At 43.0% G+C, this 19668-nt stretch overlaps 1 protein-coding gene across 1 annotated transcript in view; it reads right to left on the bottom strand.

Moving 5' to 3' along the window:
• The window catches only part of LOC133578391 (sodium- and chloride-dependent GABA transporter 2-like), an 87758-nt gene extending 68361 nt beyond the window's left edge, over nt 1–19397 (bottom strand). Inside the window, exon 1 of the mRNA XM_061932777.2 lies at nt 19217–19397. Within this exon, the coding sequence (XP_061788761.1) occupies nt 19217–19391 (175 nt within the window). The 5' untranslated portion in view covers nt 19392–19397. The remainder of the gene's footprint in view (nt 1–19216) is intronic.
• Nucleotides 19398–19668: the final 271 nt, after the last annotated feature.

The raw sequence follows: 19668 nt of genomic DNA, 5'->3' as shown, positions 1-19668 counted from the left end.
CGTAATATCATAAATCATACAATATTAGTATATCATACAATATTAGTATTGTGATCCAGTTATATGTAAATAAGAATTACTGCACAACATACATTTATTTTCAATACTTAAATAGGAATAACAGACCGAATTCAATGTTAGACTACTATAGTAGCTACAGCTGCTCCTGGTGCAGACTGACAGTTTTATGGGTGCCACCCCTGCAGAACTAGGTGCCACCCCTGTGCCATCCCTGAAAAAAAAAGTCTGGACATGCTACTGTATAATGTTCCAAAAGTTCCATCAATAGTTGGCTATAAGATAACATTGTCAGCCACCAGTTATGTTCCTTGCATTATTAAGTTGATTCGCGATTAATTCATCAATACTTGGTGGTTGCTCATAAAGTATACTGCAGTCCAGGGGTTGTACTTTTTACAGAATGTGTAGACGCATTTTTAAACTATATATATATATATAAATATATATATATATATATATTTTTTTTTATTCATGCTTTTATTTATTTATTAGATGCCTTTTACTGAATATGCACAAGCACCGTTTTTATTATTATGTGATAATGCCTTTTATACTGTTTTATTTTTTGTTTGTGTTATGTACTGTATGGGACTGTATATCTACTTGGATGTTGGAGTCTGCAAATTAAGCTTGATTGAATGATTTTCAAAGCTATTACGAAAAACAACAACATAGAAAGTAGAATAAAAGAGTAAAAATATTGACGATAGTGTCACAAGATGACTTTCAGGCTGTAGTTGTTGTGTACTGGGCAAAGGGAAGGAGGCGACACCAGGGCAGAACTGCGTTTTAGAAGGTTTATTTAAACCTTTGATGAATGTGTGGGATGTGTATACTACCACTAGTGAGTGAATGCAGACTATGTGTGGAATTAACAATGTAGAATTTACCAGAGCCGTCTTCCACTCGAGCCGTCTTCCACTCGTCTCCTTCCTTAATCCGCACAAGATGACAGGCGTTCCGGAGATCCAATTTAGAGAAGATGGTGGCTGGTGCCAATGGTTCGAAGGATGAGTTGAGAAGAGGCAGGGGGTACTTGTTCTTAATAATAATGTTGTTAAGATGACGGTAGTCGATGCAAAGCCTGAGTGAACCGTCCTTCTTGGAGACAAAGAAGAATCCAGCTGCCATTGGAGATTTGGATGGAGTGATGATTCTCGAAGCTAGACCCTCCGTGATGTATGTCTTCATGGCCTCTTTCTCGGGGAGTGACAGATTATAAAGCCGGCTTGCAGGTAGCTTACCCTCCGGGAGTAGCTCAATAGCACAATCGTATGGTCTATGCGGGGTAGACCTGTGCTTGCTCCTTGTTGAAAACCTCCGCTAGGTCATGGTAGCAGGCAGGTACACGGGACAGATCCGTCTGGGGGGGTAGCAATACTGGGAACGTGGACCGGAACGGTGGCAGTCCTGAGACAGTTGGCGTGGCAGGGTGTGCTCCATGCTAAGATCCTGCCAAAAGACTAAGAGACGTGGGGGTCATTTTGACGGAGCTAAGATCTACCCAGCACCAGCAGGGCGACGGGGGTCTCTAGAACCCAAAGACTGATGGTCTCGCTGTGGTTTCCTGAAATGGTCATGGTAATGGTTCAGTACGAAACCTGATGGGTCCCAAAGGACATCCGTCCAGGGCTTGAGCAGGAAGTGACCAGTCCAGGTGGACCAGGGGAATGACTATCTTTTGTGCAAATTCGTAGTCCAGGAGACTCTCATTGGCTCCAGAGTCCAAATAAGCCTCTACTTGGATAGATTTAGAGGCCCACGCTAGGGTAGCGGGTATCACAAAGCCGGGGTTCTCCTTATCTTGGGGAAAAGAAGTATGGCTCACCAGGACCCCCCAGCTGGCGAGCCTGGTCTTTTGGTTTAGCCGGACAAAAACGAAGGATATGTCTGGCTAGACCACAGTAAAGACAAAGGCATTGTCTGAATCTTCTCTCTCTCTCCTCAATGGTCAGCTGGGTCCTTCCCAACTGAATGGGCTCCTGGGCTGTCAGCATGGTGGTTGGAGCAATATGTGGCGGAGCTGGAGCCTCAAAAGTGGGTAGCAGTTGAGGCTGGGTACTGATCCTTGTGGCTCCCTGGGCTCGCTCAGCCGCACGTTCCGTCAATCTCTGATCGAACAACAGTGCAAGTTCGATGAGGTCTCTGCAGGATGTGGGTCTGTCCCTCAGTAGTCCGTCCTTTATCTCCTCTGAAAGTCCTCGACGGAACGCGCTCTGGAGTACCCAATCGTCCCAACCGATCGTCCCACCCGATCGTCCCACCCGATCGTCCCACCCGCTGTCAGCCGCCAGGGACCAGAATTCCAAGGTGTAGGCCGCCACCGAGCGAAGTCCCTGCTGGATGGAGTGGAGGTGTCCCGCGGCGTCCCCCCATCCTTGGGGTGGTCAAATACGGCCCGAAATTCGGCCCGGAAGGCAGCGTAGTCTGTGCTTAGCGCCAAGGTCCTGTCCACGGCAGCCTTAGCCCACTTGAGTGCAGGTCCCGTGAGTAGGGCAAAAATGAAAGCGATCTTAGCCCCATCAGAAGAATAGCGTGAAGGGTGGTGTTGAAAAATAAGATCGCACTGAACAAGAAATCCCCTGCCCAGCTCAAAATCACCCTCAAAGGGTCTAGGACAGGGGTGTCAAACTCAAATACAGAGTGGGCCAAAATTTAAAACTGAACAAAGCCGCGGGCCAAGGTTGAACAAATTAGCCTTTTTGATAGGGACCCAAACAAGTTTTGCATTAAATATTGAACAAGCAAGGCTTATATAACTTTATAGTGACATGCAAAATCGAGTTTCAAATAATAATAATAATAATTAAAAAATATTAATAGCATATCAAATACAATTTAACAGTGACGTGCGGTGAGGTTCATGGCTGGTGAGGCACTGACTTCATCACAGTCAGATTTACAAACATATGAACCCTAAAGAGTATCTTATTCACCATTTGATTGGCAGCAGTTAACGGGTTATGTTTAAAAGCTCATACCAGCATTCTTCCCTGCTTGGCACTCAGCATCAAGGGTTGGAATTGGGGGTTAAATCACCAAAAATGATTCGCGGGCGCGGCGCCGCTGCTGCCCACTGCTCCCCTCACCTCCCAGGGGGTGATCAAGGGGATGGGTCAAATGCAGAGAACAAATTTCATTACACCTAGTGTGTGTGTGTGACAATCATTGGTACTTTAACTTAACTTTAACTTTACACATACAAACTGTAGCACACAAAAAAGCACATTTAATAAAAAAAAACTTTATTATGGTCTTACCTTTACTTATAAATTAAGTCCATGCGCCGCTGTTGTGCTGGATTAATGCACCCCCTGACGGGAGTGTTATATCAACTAAAGCCCTCACTTAAACTTTCCACGTGCAAGATTGAATCTATTTAAAAAAGTGTAACCGAGGGTTTATAAATGTCGCCTATACTGTATGAAACTACAAAATAACAAACACGGAGGCTCCAGTTTACACGAGGACCACTTTATTTACCTTCTTTCAAAAACCTCCACTCTACTCCAACGTGTCATCACTTCCGCTCTTAGCGCCTTCAAAATAAGAGCTCAATGCATATACTGTATAACAGCGCATAACAGGAACTTAACATCACAAAGAGGAAAGCCCATAAAAATAGGTTACAAAAGTTATTTAATAAGAAGCCAAAAAGTGCAAAAACAATAATGTTCCTGTTGGAGGAGTTGTGAATTAGGTACACCTGCAGTCTGCAGGTGTACTTAATGTTGTGGCCCTGCAGTCATTCACAACTCCTCCAACATGAACATTATTGTTTTTGCACTTTTTGGCTTCTTATGAAACAACTTTTTTAAATAGATTCAATCTTGCACGTGGAAAGTTTAAGTGTGGGCTTTAGTTGATATAACACTCCCGTCAGGGGGTGCATTCTACGGCGGGGGTGCAGGAGGCGGGATTACTGCGAGCCTCAGCCAGTGCGTCTTTTGCAGCCGTTTTATGATCGCTCAGCACAATAAATACATTACACACATACAGTTGTTGACAAAATACACTGTACATTATATACCTCAGCTAACTAAACTATGGAAATGTATAATATAATTCATATAGCAATACGGTCTCACTGCACAGCAGGCCAGCAGTTAGTCGAGTCCGCAATCCATGTTGAGGCACAACGCAGTGACGTGCCTCAATTGGCTGCTGTTCACCGCACCGTCTCTTCTCAGTATTTGAACGGCAAATGTGAAAATTCAGCGATTTTAAATAAAAATAATCTAAAACTGGAAAATAACTTTATAGTATAATCACTGGATACATATAACAACTTAATAAAACATTTTTCCTTTTACATTTTTTTTCTTTCCATGATGGCAGGTGAGGCCCCGCCTCACCTGCCTCTAGTGATTGCACGTCACTGCAATTTAAATAAAAATGTAATGCCTCTTTTCTATTTGCAGCCTTCTGAGATAAAAATCAACATTAACTTTTTCCACAGGCTAATACATTTGAAAATAAAATAATGAATAAATCAACCATTCAGGACTTTAAAGTGCTCAGTTTGCAACACACTGATCTCATCTGATGTGCCCAAGCCAGATACCTGGCATCTTTTCTTGGATGTTAGTTCATTAATGTCGGGGCTCAGGCTTTGAGCTGAGGCAACCTTCATGGTGAACGAAGGTGTTCATCAGTCATTATATCTCGTATTCCACAGTCTTGAGAGCGTGCCTTACAGGCACTGCTTTTAACGTCCTCTACAAGCTGACATCACGTCCTCTTTTCATCCCTTCTAACAACGTATCTCGCCCAGTCACAAGATATGAGCGGTTTTTGTACGGACACACACGTAAATGCAACGCTTACTTCATCAACAGCGATACAGTTTACACTGAGAGTGGCCGTATAAGCAACTTTAACATTGTTAGAAATATACGCCACACTGTGAACCCACACCAAACAAGATAGACAAACACTAACTCTTCCGGAGCGCTACAATATACACCCCCGCTACCTCCAACCCCCCCCCCCCCCCACACACACACACACACACACACACACCTTGTAGCGTCCCGGAAGAGTTAGTGCTGCAAAGGGTTCTGGGTATTTGTTCTGTTGCGTTTATGTTGTGTTACTGTGCGGATCATCGTTGACTTCAGGAAGCACCAGTCCAGCCACGCTCCACTCTACATCAACGAGATAGTAAGCAGCACCAAGTTCCTGGGGGTGCAGATAACTGACAATATAACCTGGTCCCTACACACCGGAGCTCTTGTAAAAAGAGCTCAGCAGCGCATGCACTTTTTGCGTCGGATGAAAAGAGCACAGCTCCCTCCCCCCATTCTCACCACATTGTACAGAGGCACTATAGAGAGCCTGCTGACCAACAGCATCTCTGTCTGGACTGGAGCCTGCAATGCCTCAGACTGCAAGTCTCTCCAGAGAGTGGTGAGGACGGCGGAAAAGATCATCAGGACTCCTCTTCCTCCTATCCAGGAGATCGCAAAAAGCCGCTGCCTGACCAGGGCTCAGAAAATCTGCAAAGACTCCTCCCACCCCCACCAAGGACTGTTTTCACTGCTGGACTCTAGAAAGAGGTTCCGCAGCCTCCGAAGCAGAACCTCCAGGTTCTGTAACAGCTTCTTCCCTTAGGCCGTAAGACTCTTGAACGCATCATAATTAAATTATCCCCTCAACTCCCCCCAAAATGGATTAACTCGCTGGAATAAAAAAGACAATATAACGTACATCCATAAACGTGGACGCATGTGAAAAAGTGCAATATATTTATCCGTACAGTAATTTATTTATTTATTTATATATATAATTATTTATTTTATATATATAATATATATATTATTTATATATATTTATTTATTCATATATGCACCTTATTGCTTTTTTATCCTGCACTACCATGAGCTTATGTAACGAAATTTCGTTCTTATCTGTGCTGTAAAGTTCAAATTTGAATGACAATAAAAAGGAAGTGTAAGTCTAGTCTAAGTCTGGATGTTCTCCCGAAATGTGTTTGTCATTCTTGTTTGGTGTGGATTCACAGTGTGGCGTATATTTCTAACAATGTTAAAGTTTTTTATGCTGTCACCCTCAGTGTAACCTGTATCGCTGAAGATCAAGTATGCGTTGCATTCACTTCTGTGTGCGTGCCACAGCCGCACATATTATGTAACTGGGCCAGCACTCGTTGGACTGGACGAAAAGGTGACGTTACAATTCTCGGGAGGGGCACTGAAATTTGGGAGTCTCCCGGGAGGTTTGACAAGTATGAGAATTATCAGTGTACCGCGGCACCGCCGCTGTATATAATCGGTGGGCCAGCTCTAGTGTTAATTTGATATCGCCTCACGGGCCAAGTGAAATTACACGGCGGGCCAAATTTGACACCCATGGTCTAGGATAAGCTATTTTGGGCTCTCGTTCCAGACCGCAGCGTTCCGGTCTTTGGACTGGGCAAGTGAGCTGCGGGGTAGCTGCAATGGGGGTCACTCTAGGCATAAGGCAGTCCAGCCTAGAGTGAAGTCTGGAAAAAGCTCTATCCAAATTGTCCTCAAGGGCAATAAAACGCTCTTGGTGCTCGTTAACCACGCCACTAAGCATGGACAAGCCAGAAGTCCTGGGGGATCGCCATGTTTTTGGCCAGAATGTACTGTTGTGTACTAGGCAAAGGGAAGGAGGTGACACCAAGGCAGAACACATTCCACTCTTTTTAAAAGCCTACTACGATTATGCTAGTCAAGATCCTCTAAATGACGGGAGCGCACTGATGTTTTTTATAACATTCTCTATAAAAGCCAGTCAGTATAAGACAGAAGTGCTCTACTTTTTCCAAAAACCTACTGCAAAAGCTCAAGTCAAAGATCCTCTATTTAACCAGAAGAACCTACTGCAAAAGCTCAAGTCAAAGATCCTCTATTTAACCAGAGTGCTGTGCTGTTTTTACGGATCAACTGCAAAATGCAAGTCAGAGATCCTCTGTATGACAGGAACGCTCAGCTGTTTTTAAGAATTGATTACAAAAACCGTAGTCAAAGATCCTCTAAATGACAGGAGTTCTGTAATGTTTTTAAAGACCTATTGCAAAACCCCTCATCAAGAATACTCTATACGTATTCCACGATTTTTAAAAGGTTACTGCAAAAAAGGTAGTCAATGGTCCTTTACATGACGGGAGCGCTCTGTTGTTTTTTTAGGACTCTATTCCAAAAAAAGGCTGGACAAAGATCTTCTAAATGATAGAAGCAGTGGTGGCTGCTGGTCTTTCAAGAAAGGGAAGTTCATTATCAAGAACACCCTAAACAAGAGTACAGTCTCCAATACCAGATACAATATATAAAGATGCTAGATTTTACCAGGAAAACGTCACTTCAGGATTGTAAAATTCTCTATATCAACTTGGAACAACGGAAAGAAACTCAAAACATGCTCTGGCAGAGGTTTATATTTCAAGAACGCTGATTCGCTCATTTTGCTATCAATCAAAAAGGGATTCAGCCTCAGACAGAGTCCACTTTTCATTCACTTCCAGACAGATTCGGCGTCTGATGGGCGAGACAAAGCCGAGCATTAATCCAATGACTGTCTAGTTTGGCTGCAGTGGAAAAACCCACTCCATGCTCTTTCATCAAAGTCTGCTTTAACACTGTTTAATCCACTGTGACGCTGCCACAATGAATGAGAAGAAAGTCGCATCAGCTGTAGCGGAAGCTAATTCTGAACAAAAGTTAAACGCATTCTTGCGCATATTTAGTCAATGAAATATAAACACAAAAGTACATATTGTTTTTTACATTTTAAGGGAAGCTGTGCTTCTCTTGCAGTCTTAGAGCAATCGCCACTGGACAGGTGCCTTAGTTGTTTTTAAGATAATACTCCAAAAATGCTAGTAACAACATCTTCTATATGACAGGATTCTCTGTTGTTTCAAAGACCTATACTGCGAAACCCTCCATTAAAGATCTACTTTATGACAGACACATCCCACTGTTTTTAAAAGCCTACTGCAAAAAATCTGGTCCAAGATCCTCTAAATGACAGAAGAGCTCTGCTCTTTTCGCTCAGCCGTCATGGGGAGTGGTCGCATCTTTTTTCGCTCCCACGGTAGCGGTTGTTTGATTCCACACTTTCTCCATTTTATATTGTGGATCACACATTTGTATTTTAAACCACCTCGGATACTTTACCCTCTTGAATTTGAGTCATGAACGCGAAATGGACAATCACAGGGATTTTTATCTCATTGACAATACATCGACGAAGCACTTTAGCTTCGGAGCTAACGTGATAGCCTCGTGCTTGACTGCAGATCGAAACAGAAGAAACATGCCCCTGACTGGAAGGATAGACCGAAGATCAACAATACTACTATTACTTCTCAGGAGACACTGAACTTAACCCTGGACCTGTAACCACCCGGTTAATGTTGTCCCGTCTGGCGAAGCCTAGCAATGCTACTGCTAACGACGCCATGGAAGCTAACTTAGCTACGAGACCTCCTATCTGCTCATCACAACCCGAGCTCACCTGTGCTCCAGCGATCGGCAGCTCAACAGAGGACTTCACCCCATTCATCGACACGGTCGGCGGCTCGGCGGCGGCGGTGGAGGACAACCCAGACATCGATGAAGACAGCGGCCCGGCGGCGAACAGCACGGCGGCGAACAACGCGGTGGCGGTCAACGAGGTGACTGTCGACATCAACAGCGCGGAGGTCCTCCTGGCCTCTACCGAGGCCCTGGGGGTCTTTACTGCGTCACCTGGACCCCCCAAGGCCTACACAGGATACGGGGGATTCCTTGTACAAACCTGGTCTTTGTTCTCAACATCACCAAAACCCGCAAAACTTCTTCAACTACGCCCCTCCCCAATCACCTGGCCGTTGAACAATGTGCCTCTCTCCCCCTCCCCCAAGTCTCTCCACACAAACAGTGAATTGGACTGCAATACAACTCCATCTTCTGGACAGTACCTCTCCCCAGCGGACTCTAATGTTATTTTTGGTTCCAGTGGGCTACACATCATCCACCTTAATGTGAACAGTCTCTTTTGGAACTAAACTCGACCAAATCAGAGAAATGTTACACAACAATAAGGTAAAAATCTTGTGTTTCTCTGAAACTAAATTAGATCAAAGTGTTTCTGACTCAGAGATAGAGATAGAAAACTTCTCGGTTATCAGAAAGGACAGGAGTAAACATGGTGGTGGTGTTTGTATGTATATTCACCAGGATATTAAATACATAACTCGCACCGATCTTAACCACAATAACCTTGAATCTGTGTGGGCAGAAATCAAATTCACAAACGCAAAGCCGGTACTGATAGGGACTGTTTACAGACCCCCTAATCAGAGTGATTTATATGGTGCTCTCGAGGAGTGCTTAGCTGGTGTAGACAAGGAGAAAATTATAACTGGAGATTTGAACACAGATATTCAACGCAGAGATGCGCCTGTCTTCAAATCTTACAGCAAGCTTTGTAATCTGCACCGCCTCTCCCAACTAATAACACTACCCACAAGGGTGTGTGATTCCACCCAATCAACCATAGATCTCATTCTCTCATCAGACCGGCATAACATAAAAAATAGTAGGGTCATGATCTGTGGTCTTAGCGACCACTATCTAACCTTCTGCACCCGCAAAATAACTAAACCCAAAGCCAATGGCCACATAACAGCTCAATCCAGATCTGTTAAAACATACTCCAGTGATAATTTCAACCTTAAATTAGGTGAGTGGGACTGGTCCCCTGTGCTCACGAGCAACCTGGTCGAAGTTGCCTGGGATCACTTCAAAACAGCGTTCCTAGCGATACTAAATGATATGGCTCCCGTTAGAACAGTCAGGATCAAAGCACGCTCTGAACCATGGATGAATCCAGACCTATTAGCTGCGATAAAAGACAGAGACAAAAAATACTCAGAATACCAAAAGTGCAAAACCGAAGTACAACCCAATAATAACCTCAAATCACTCCTTTCAACACTCAAAAAGCAATGCAATAAATTAAGAAATAAGACAACTAACCTGACTAAATCCTTAAAAAAAATTACATTACGGACAAAATAGAGGAAAACACAAAATAAGCCACGTGAGCTCTGGAAAATCCTCAACAAGCAGCTTCCTGGTTGCAGCCAGAAACTTAAACCAGACTCACCAACATCAATATCAAGGAGGGTGACTCCCTCCTTACAGACAAAATGGAGGTAGTAAGCAGACTTAACACATTTTTCACCAGCATAGCCACAACTCTTGTCAACAAGCTGTCCCACCACTCTGATCGCTTTGGTGTAGAACACATTAAAGCCTTCTACAGAAAGCTAAGAGTATCCAACAATGATTTCAAATTAGAAATGGTCTCAGCTGACGAGGTGATTAAAAAATTGAGCGCGATCCACCCAAACAAGGCCACCGGCCTTGGTAATATCCCCTCCAGATTCCCCAGGGACTCTGCCACCACCATTGCCCCAATCATCACGCACATAATAAACCTCTCAATTACTCAAGGCCAATTACCAAAAGATTTCAAAATAGCAAGAGTAACTCCCCTCTTTAAAAAAGGAAGCAAATTAGAACCTGGCAACTACCGACCTGTTTCTATTCTCAGTTCCATTTCGAAAGTAATGGAAAAAATAGTTTATGAACAGGTCGATAGTTACCTTGCCACTAAAAAACTCATGTACAAACTCCAATCCGGCTTCAGAACTAACCACTCCACTGACACATGCCTTCTCTATCTGACCGACCACGTCAAACATGAGGTGGACGCGGGCAAATACTGCGGCATGATCATAATGGACCTACAGAAGGCCTTTGACACCGTTAACCACGTTATACTGTTGGATAAGCTCAGAGCAATCGGATTTAAGAAAACCTCATCGAGCTGGATGTAATCTTACTTGGAGGGGAGGAAACAGGTGGTAGAGTTGAACGGCACCGTGCCTCCTCCCCCTCTCAGTAAGCTGTGGAGTCCCCCAAGGCAGTATATTAGGGCCTTTAATGTTCCTAATATACATAAACAACATGTCATCAGCATGCGACTGTGAATTGTTTTTGTTTGCAGATGACTCTGCCCTGCTGGTATCCGGCAAGGACAAGTCACAGGTGGAGAAAATCCTCAGTGCTGAACTCTGTAGAATTTGCACCTGGCTCGCTGACAACAAGCTATCCATACACTTGGGTAAAACGAAATCCATCCTATTTGGGTCCCACATCAACCTTAGGAAAGTCAATGACTTCACTATAGAAGTGGGTGACATTGTTATCAACAGGGAAGATGAGGTCACCTACCAAGGTTCCATTCTAGAGGCTAATCTTTCCTGTGATAAAATGGCAACCAAGGTAGTCAAAAAGGTCAACCAACAAACAAGATTTTTCTATAGAATCTCCTCTCTGGTCAACAAAAGCACCATGAAGATTCTGGCGCAAACTCTCATTCAACCCTTTTTCGATTACGCATGCACATCCTGGTACCCTAGCACCTCCAAAACCCTCAAATCTAGACTCCAAACATCCCAGAAAAAGCTAGTCAGATTACTTCTAGACCTCCACCGCAGATCACACCTCACTCCTACCCACTTCTCCAAAGTGGGCTGGCTCAGGGTGGAGGACAGAGTAAAAAACTGAGCCTAGTCTATAAAATCCGCTACACCTCCCTGATACCAAAGTACAAGTCAAACTACTTCCTTAACGTAAATGACCGCCATAACCACAACACCAGAGGGAGCTCCACTAACCATGTTAAACCCAGATTCCGATCTAACAAAGGTCTTAACTCATTCTCTTTCTATGCCACATCAATATGGAATGCACTCCCAACAGGTGTAAAAGAAAGGGCATCTCTATCCTCCTTCAAAACCGCACTAAAAGAACACCTCCAGTCAACTTCAACCCTAAACTAACATCCTCCTTTCCTCATCATACCTCTTCGGATTGTAAATAATCAAATGTAAATAATCAAATGTAGACACTTTTTCTTATACTTTCTGATCTCTCTCTCTGTGTCCACTACTTGCTGTACATATCCTACCAAGTCAGTCCTACACTGTTCCAATGTCCATTTCTCTGATGATGCAATTGTTAATGACTGAAGTGTTGATACCAACCAAACCTACCCCCCCCCCCCCCCCCACCCCCCTTCTCCATGTCCCACACCCCGGATTGTAAATAATGTAAATAATTCAATGTATATACTCTGATGATTATCTTGTGTGATGACTGTATTATGAAAATAGTATATATCTGTATCATGAATCAATTTAAGTGGACCCCGACAAGTTGAAAAACTTATTCGGGTGTTACCATTTAGTGGTCAATTGTACGGAATATGTACTGTACTGTGCAATCTACTAATAAAAGTTTCAATCAATCAAATTGTTAAGGATCACCTGCAAAAATATATTTGTCAAAGATCCTCTAAATTATGAGAGCGCTTTATTGTTTTAAAGAACTTACTTCAAGAACGCTAGTCATAGAACTTCTATATGACAGGAATGTATCTGCTGTTTTGAAAGACCTACTACAAAAACTTTAGTCAGAGATCACCCATTTGACAAGATTTAGCTACTGTGTTTAAGGATCAACTGGAAAATGCAAGTCAAAGATTCCCTACATACGATAGGAACACTCTGTTGTTTTTAAGACTTTACTACAAAAACACTAGTCAAAAAGCCCCTATATGACAGGAGCTCTCTGCTGTTTAAAGACCTATTCCAAAAAAACCGCTAGTTAAAGGGGAACATTATCACAATTTCAGAATTGTTAAAACCATTAAAAATCAGTTCCCAATGGCTTATTATATTTTTCGAAGTTTTTTTCAAAATGTTACCCATCACGCAATATCCCTAAAAAAAGCTTCAAAGTGCCTGATTTTAACCATCATTATAAACACCCATCCATTTTCCTGTGACGTCACATAGTGAAGCCAACACAAACAAACATGGCGGAAAGAACAGCAAGCTATAGCGACATTAGCTCGGATTCAGACTCGGATTTCAGCGGCTTAAGCGATTCAACAGATTACGAATGTATTGAAACAAATGGTTGTAGTGTGGAGGCAGGTAGCGAAAACGAAATTGAAGAAGAAACTGCAGCTATTGAGCCATATCGGTTTGAACCGTATGCAAGCGAAACCGACGAAAACGACACAACAGCCAGCGACACGGGAGAAAGCGAGGACGAATTCGGCGATCGCCTTCTAACCAACGATTGGTATGTGTTTGTTTGGCATTAAAGGAAACTAACAATTATGAACTAGGTTTACAGCATATGAAATACATTTGGCAACAACATGCACTTTGAGAGTGCAGACAGCCCAATTTTCATCAATTAATATATTCTGTAGACATACCCTCATCTGCGCTCTTTTCCTGAAAGCTGATCTGTCCAGTTTTGGAGTTGATGTCAGCAGGCCAGGGAAGCTAGGGTTGATAGGGGGTTTAGCTCGCTCGTCTGCGGGAACAAACTGCCGCCATTGCTTGCCGTGCTACCGAGGTCCTTTGTCCCTAAATTGCTCACACACTCCGGCAGATTCAATGGGGGTCTGGCGGCAGATTTCTTTGACTTTATCGTTGAAAATGCATCTGCTTTGAGTGTCGCAGGATATCCACACATTCTTGCCATCTCTGTCATAGCATAGCTTTCGTTGGTAAAGTGTGCGGAACAAACGTCCAATTTCTTGCCACTTTCGCATCTTTGGGCCGCTGGTGCAACTTGAATCCGTCCCTGTTCGTGTTGTTACACCCTCCGACAACACACCGACGAGGCATGATGTCTCCAAGGTACGGAAAACAGTCGAAAAAACGGAAAATAACAGAGCTGATTTGACTCGGCGTTTGAGAAAATGGCAGATTGCTTCCCGATGTGACGCCACGTTGTGACGTCATCGCTCCGAGTGCGAATATTAGAAAGGCGTTTAATTCGTCAAAATTCACCCATTTAGAGTTCGGAAATCGGTTAAAAAAATATATGGTCTTTTTTCTGCAACATCAAGGTATATATTGACGCTTACATAGGTCCTGGTGATAATGTTCCCCTTTAAAGATCGCCTACATGACAGGAATTATCTGCGGTTTTGAAAGACATAGTGCAAAAACATTAGACAAAGATCATTTATGGCGTAGGAATTATCTTCTGTTTTTAAGAACTTACTTCAAAAACGCTAGTCAAAGACTTTCTATATGACAGGAATTATCTGCTGTTTTTAAAGACCTACTACAAAAACATTAGTCAAATATCATACATATGACAATGTTTCTCTGTTTTTAAAGACCTACTACAAAAACATTAGTCAAAGATCATGTAGATGACAAGACTTCTCCGTTTTTAAAGACCTACAGAAAAAAAATGTGAATCAAAGATCCTCTATACAACTGGAGTTATCTGCATGCTGTTTTTAAAGACCTAATGCAATTATCTGCATGCTGTTTTTAAAGACCTAATGCAAACATTTTAGTCAAATATAGTCTACATAACAGGAGTTATCTGCTGTTTTTAAAGACTTACTGAAAAAAAAAAACACTAGTCAAAGATCCTCTATATAACAGGAATTATCTGCTGTTTTTAAGAACTTTTTCCAATAAGCTAGTCAAAGAGTTTCTATAGGACAGGAATTATCTGCTGTTTTTTAAAGACCTACTAAAAAAAGCTATTCAAAGATCCACTATATAAAACGGGTTCTCTACTGCTTTTAAACATATAGTAGGGGGGAAAAAAACACTGGTCAAAGGTCATCTGTTGTTTTTGAAGAACTCCTGCAAATATAGTCTACATAACAGGAGTTATCTGCTGTTTTCAAAGACCTACTGAAAAAAATATATATATATTCAAAGATCCTCTATATAAAACGGGTTCTCTTCTGCTTTTAAAGATATAGTGGGGGGAAAACACTAGTCAAAGATCATCTGTTGTTTTTGAAGACCTACTGCAAATATAGCCTACATTACAGCGATTATCTGCTGTTTTTAAAGACCTACTGAAAAAACTAAACACTATTCAAATATCCTCTATATCAGTGGTCCCCAACCTTTTTGTAGCTGCGGACCGGTCAACGCTTGAAATTTTTTATTTTTTAATAAGAAAATACAATCATGTGTGCTTACGGACTGTATCCCTGCAGACTGTATTGATCTATATCAGGGGTCTCAAACTCAATTTGCCTGGGGGCCACTGGATGCAGAGTCTGGGTGAGGCTGGGCCGCAAGAAAATATTTCTTAAAACAAATATTTTTAAATGTCTTTATTTTTATTTTCAACACAAACTAAAATCAAAATATAAATGAACAAAATGAGAATTCAGTAAATAAATCAGTCATAAGTAACAACGATAATAATTTGATTTCTCCAGTCAGCAACAATGTATACACATACTTACTATGTGAGAAGTAACAATAAATAAATCTGTGAACCTGAACATGGCTTGAACATGGCTTCTCTTGCCTACTTCTTGCTGCTAGACACCTGGCAGCGCTTCCTCTCGCTTAACTGAGCTACATTTGGCTGGAGAGAAGAAGCAGTTGAGACCCTCAGTATAGCTTGAAGATGATCATCAGTAATTCTGGACCTGTACTTGGACTTATTGAAGTTCAAGGTGGAGAAGAGCTTTTCGCACAAGTATGTGCTGCCAAAAAGGCACATGGTCCGCTTGCACATTCAGGAAAGCTCAGGGAAGCTGGGAGGCAATTCTCTCAAAAATTGAGGGAGCTGGGCTTCCCATAACTGACATTTTGTGGAGAATGCTCTCACGTTGTCATAGGCAGCACTGATGAGTTGTCCCTGGCCTTGTAACTTCTTGTTCAGTACATTAAGCTCATGTGTGATGTCAACAAGAAAAGCTAAGTCCATGAGCCATTTGGGATCACTTAGCACAAGAACAGCCACCCCAACCTTCTCCATGAAGGCTTTCACCTATGCTCTCAACTCAAAAAATCTCTTCAATGAGTTTCCCCTACTGAGCCAACGCACCTCAGTGAAGTAGAACACATCCCCATATTCAGACTCCATTTCCTCTAAAAAAGCACGGAAACATCGGTGCTTTAAGCCCCTGGATCTGATTTGGTTTATGCATTTGACAACAACAGACATCACATGGTCAAACTTCAGGCATTTGGTGCAGGGCCTGTTGATGGATAATGCAGTGCAAAGCAATGGCCTCCTCTGCAACCTCCTCTTTCAGTTTTTTTTGAACAAGTGTCACTAGTCCATTTTCCCTCCCTGTCATTGATGGCGCTCCATCGGTTGTTATTCCAACTAACCTCTTCCATGGCAAACCGGCATTCTCAATGGCATCACAAAGCTGGTGAAATATCTCCTGAGCGGTGGTCTGGCCATGCATTGGAACTACTGTGAGCAACTCCTCTATCACTTCAAAATTGTCATCAATACCACAGACATATATTGCGAGCTGGGCAGTGTCTGTGATGTCTGTGGTCTCATCAAGAGCGACTGAGTATGAACTGAAATATTTGGCTTTCTCGCATAGTTGATCAGAAATGTTAGTTGACAAGTCAGAACGCTCTGCCACGGTATTGGCAGAAAGGCTGATGTTGCTAAACTGATCTTTCTTTTCCGGACAAACTATACTTGCAGCCTGTAACATGCACTTTTTAATAAATTCACCTTCTTTGAATGGCTTTCCCGCTCTAGCAACCATCTCACTCACCATGTAGCTAGCTTTGACTGCTGCATCGCTCTTTTCGGTTGCTTTCTGAAAGAAATCTTGTTGCCTCAGTAGACTGGTTTTAAAATGTGCAACCCGGTTCACTCTTTCATCTCCCTGGTATTTTGCATACTCTTCAGCATGTCTAGTGGTATAATGACGTTTTAAATTGTATTCCTTGTGCAAATAAGACACGTCGGGGTGCCCCTGTGCTCAACAAAGAAATATTGCATCTCCCACTTTTCCTGGAATTGTCTTTGCTCATCACTAACCTTTCTCTTCACTGCACGCTTTGAAAAAGACATGTTTGGGGTTGTGAAATATATTTGTATTTAACCGACGCACGGAGAATAATGTTATTTCCGCAATGTGTGTCGTTCCGCTTTTCCTCCCGACAGCAACACGGCAGTCGGCAGAAAGTACCGGGAAAAAGTGACGGTTCCCGGAGTGTTGTATGGCGTCATATAAAAATATATGTAGTGTTCATCGTGTGAGGCAGTGCAAATTAAACAATAAAACAAACAAATAACGGTTTGAATTGGTCCAGGTTATCAGGGACTTTATTACTGACGGACAGGTGTCGCGGTGTGACTGCGCTCAGGCACGTAAGACAACCCTCGTCTCCATGGCAACGTTTCTCTCGCTTTCACTCATTTGCCGCTTTTCCACTAACGCAGGGGTATTTTGGACCCAAACAACAAAAATTGTCTCTGTCTGGAACCAACGGGAGTGTGCGGGGAGTTTACAGTCACGGTAGTACAATTAGCCCCGAACGAACTAACATCACGACTAATGTGTTACACGTCCGATTCGCCCAGCGACTCTCTGTCGGAGTATCAGCGCTGGGGTCCAGTGCACCACACTTTTGTATTGTCGCTCGGTCCTTCGGAAGCTACCGGACCGCTTGTCTCCACCGCCCGGACCGGCGGGAGCGAGAAAGACACACATAGTGACAGAGAGCGAGAGAGAGAGAGAGAGAGAGAGAGAGAGAGAGAGAGAGAGATAGAGCGTGAGGGAGGAAGGGAGGAAGAGCGCATGCGGGTCTCGTGGAAAAGCAGCAAAACGTTTCTCTGCTTGCATCACGCAAGTGACGTCAATGTTCAGCCCTCGGGTAGATTCCTTGTAGCCCGGAAGAGAAAGGGCTACAAGGGATTCTGGGTATTTGTTCTGTTGTGTTTATGTTGTTGTGTTACGTGTGGATGTTCTCCCGAAATGTGTTTGTCATTCTTGTTTGGTGTAGATTCACAGTGTGGCGCATATTTGTAAAAGTGTTAAAGTTGTTAAAACGGCCATCGTCAGTGTAACATGTGTGGCTGTTGACCAAGTATGTCTTGCTGTCACTCACGTCTGTTGAAGCCGCATACGACAAGTGACTTGGCCAGCACGATGTTTGTATGGAGAAAAGGCGGACGCTTAAGGTAACGTCATCACGGCACGCCTGCCCTCAATACGTGCCCTCAATATTGTTGACCTCAGTATTGCTGACGGGCGAAAGTCGGGACGGTTGGCAAGAATGCTTCAGCTCCGCACACAGCGCTGTAAAGCGCCATTCATATAAAACTTGCGGGCCGCACAAACATTAAACTTCCATATTAAGATGGGGTCCGCACAATAACGTCTCGCGGGCCGCATGTTTGAGACCCCTGATCTATATTGATATATAATGTAGGAACCAGAAATATTAATAACAGAAAGAAACAACCCTTTTGTGCGAATGAGTGTGAATTTGGGGGAAGGAGGTTTTTTGGGTTGGTGCACTAATTGTAAGTGTATCTTGTGTTTTTTATGTTGATTTGATAAAATAAAAAAACATTTTTTTTATTTTTTATTTCCTGTGCGGCCCGGTACCAATCGATCCACGGACCGGTACCGATGGTTGGGGACCACTGCTCTATATGACAGGAGCGCTGTGCTGTTTTTTTTTTTAATTACTGCAAATACTCCAGCCAAAGATTCTCTATATAAAACTAGTTCTCTACTGCTTTTAAAGATATAGTGGGGGGGAAAAACGCTAGTCAAAGATAATCTGTTGTTTTTGAAGACCTACTGAAAAAACTAAACACTATTCAAAGATATATGACAGGAGTTCTCTACTGCTTTTAAAAAAACCTCCTGCAAAAGCATTAGTCAAAGATTCTCTATGCGACAGGATGTCATATAGAGGTTGCTAGTTGGACAGCCCTGTCCTATTGAGTGGACTTTTGTTAGAGTATAAAAAGTTGAGCGGCTATGCCAAGAATGTGACTCCCAACACGTGCAAATTGTTATTTTTTGGTCTTTTAGAAGCTGTCAAGGCATTTTTACATCAAAAGTGAAGCAGCGAGAACGCAGGCGGGGCTTTGTTTTTTGTAAAAGCAACAGCTTTATATTATCATATGATATGATATATATACATATATATCATATATTATTATATTACAACATACATATTCTATTCATCTGACCAAATAAACACTTGGAATGTGAGCAAGTGTTACTCGGTGTACTTTTAAGACAGATAACAGACAAGGAGTCCAAAACAGAAGAGTAAAAAGTTGTCTTTCCAAAGTTGCAAACTTACCACCGCCGTTCTTGTAGCACAAATATGGAAACCTCCAAATGTTGCCAAGTCCAATGATGGCACCTGCCACTGACAGGATGAACTCCGTCTTGCTGGCCCACTTTCCGCGCTCTCTGACCCTTTGAGGAGAAGTCTTTGCAGGGACGTAGCACAGCCTGCCCAAAGAGTCTGCCATGCTGCTCGCTGACTGAGAGGCGTCTGATTCTTGGCTGTTTTGTTTGGACAGGATGGGGACTGTCTCATAAAGCAGCTATGTAACAATACGCACGTGTTAGTCGTACAGCCACAAGGGGGACCTCTAGTCTACACACACACACACACACACACACACACACATACGCGCGCACACACACACACACACACACACACACACACACACACACACACACACACACACACACGCACACACACGCACGCACGCACGCACACACACACGCACACACACACATACA

This window comes from Nerophis lumbriciformis, linkage group LG38, assembly GCF_033978685.3.
Source record: "Nerophis lumbriciformis linkage group LG38, RoL_Nlum_v2.1, whole genome shotgun sequence".
Classification (NCBI taxonomy): domain Eukaryota; kingdom Metazoa; phylum Chordata; class Actinopteri; order Syngnathiformes; family Syngnathidae; genus Nerophis; species Nerophis lumbriciformis.
The sequence above is the reverse complement of the archived record's forward strand: the minus strand, read 5'-3'. Positions and strand labels throughout refer to the sequence as shown.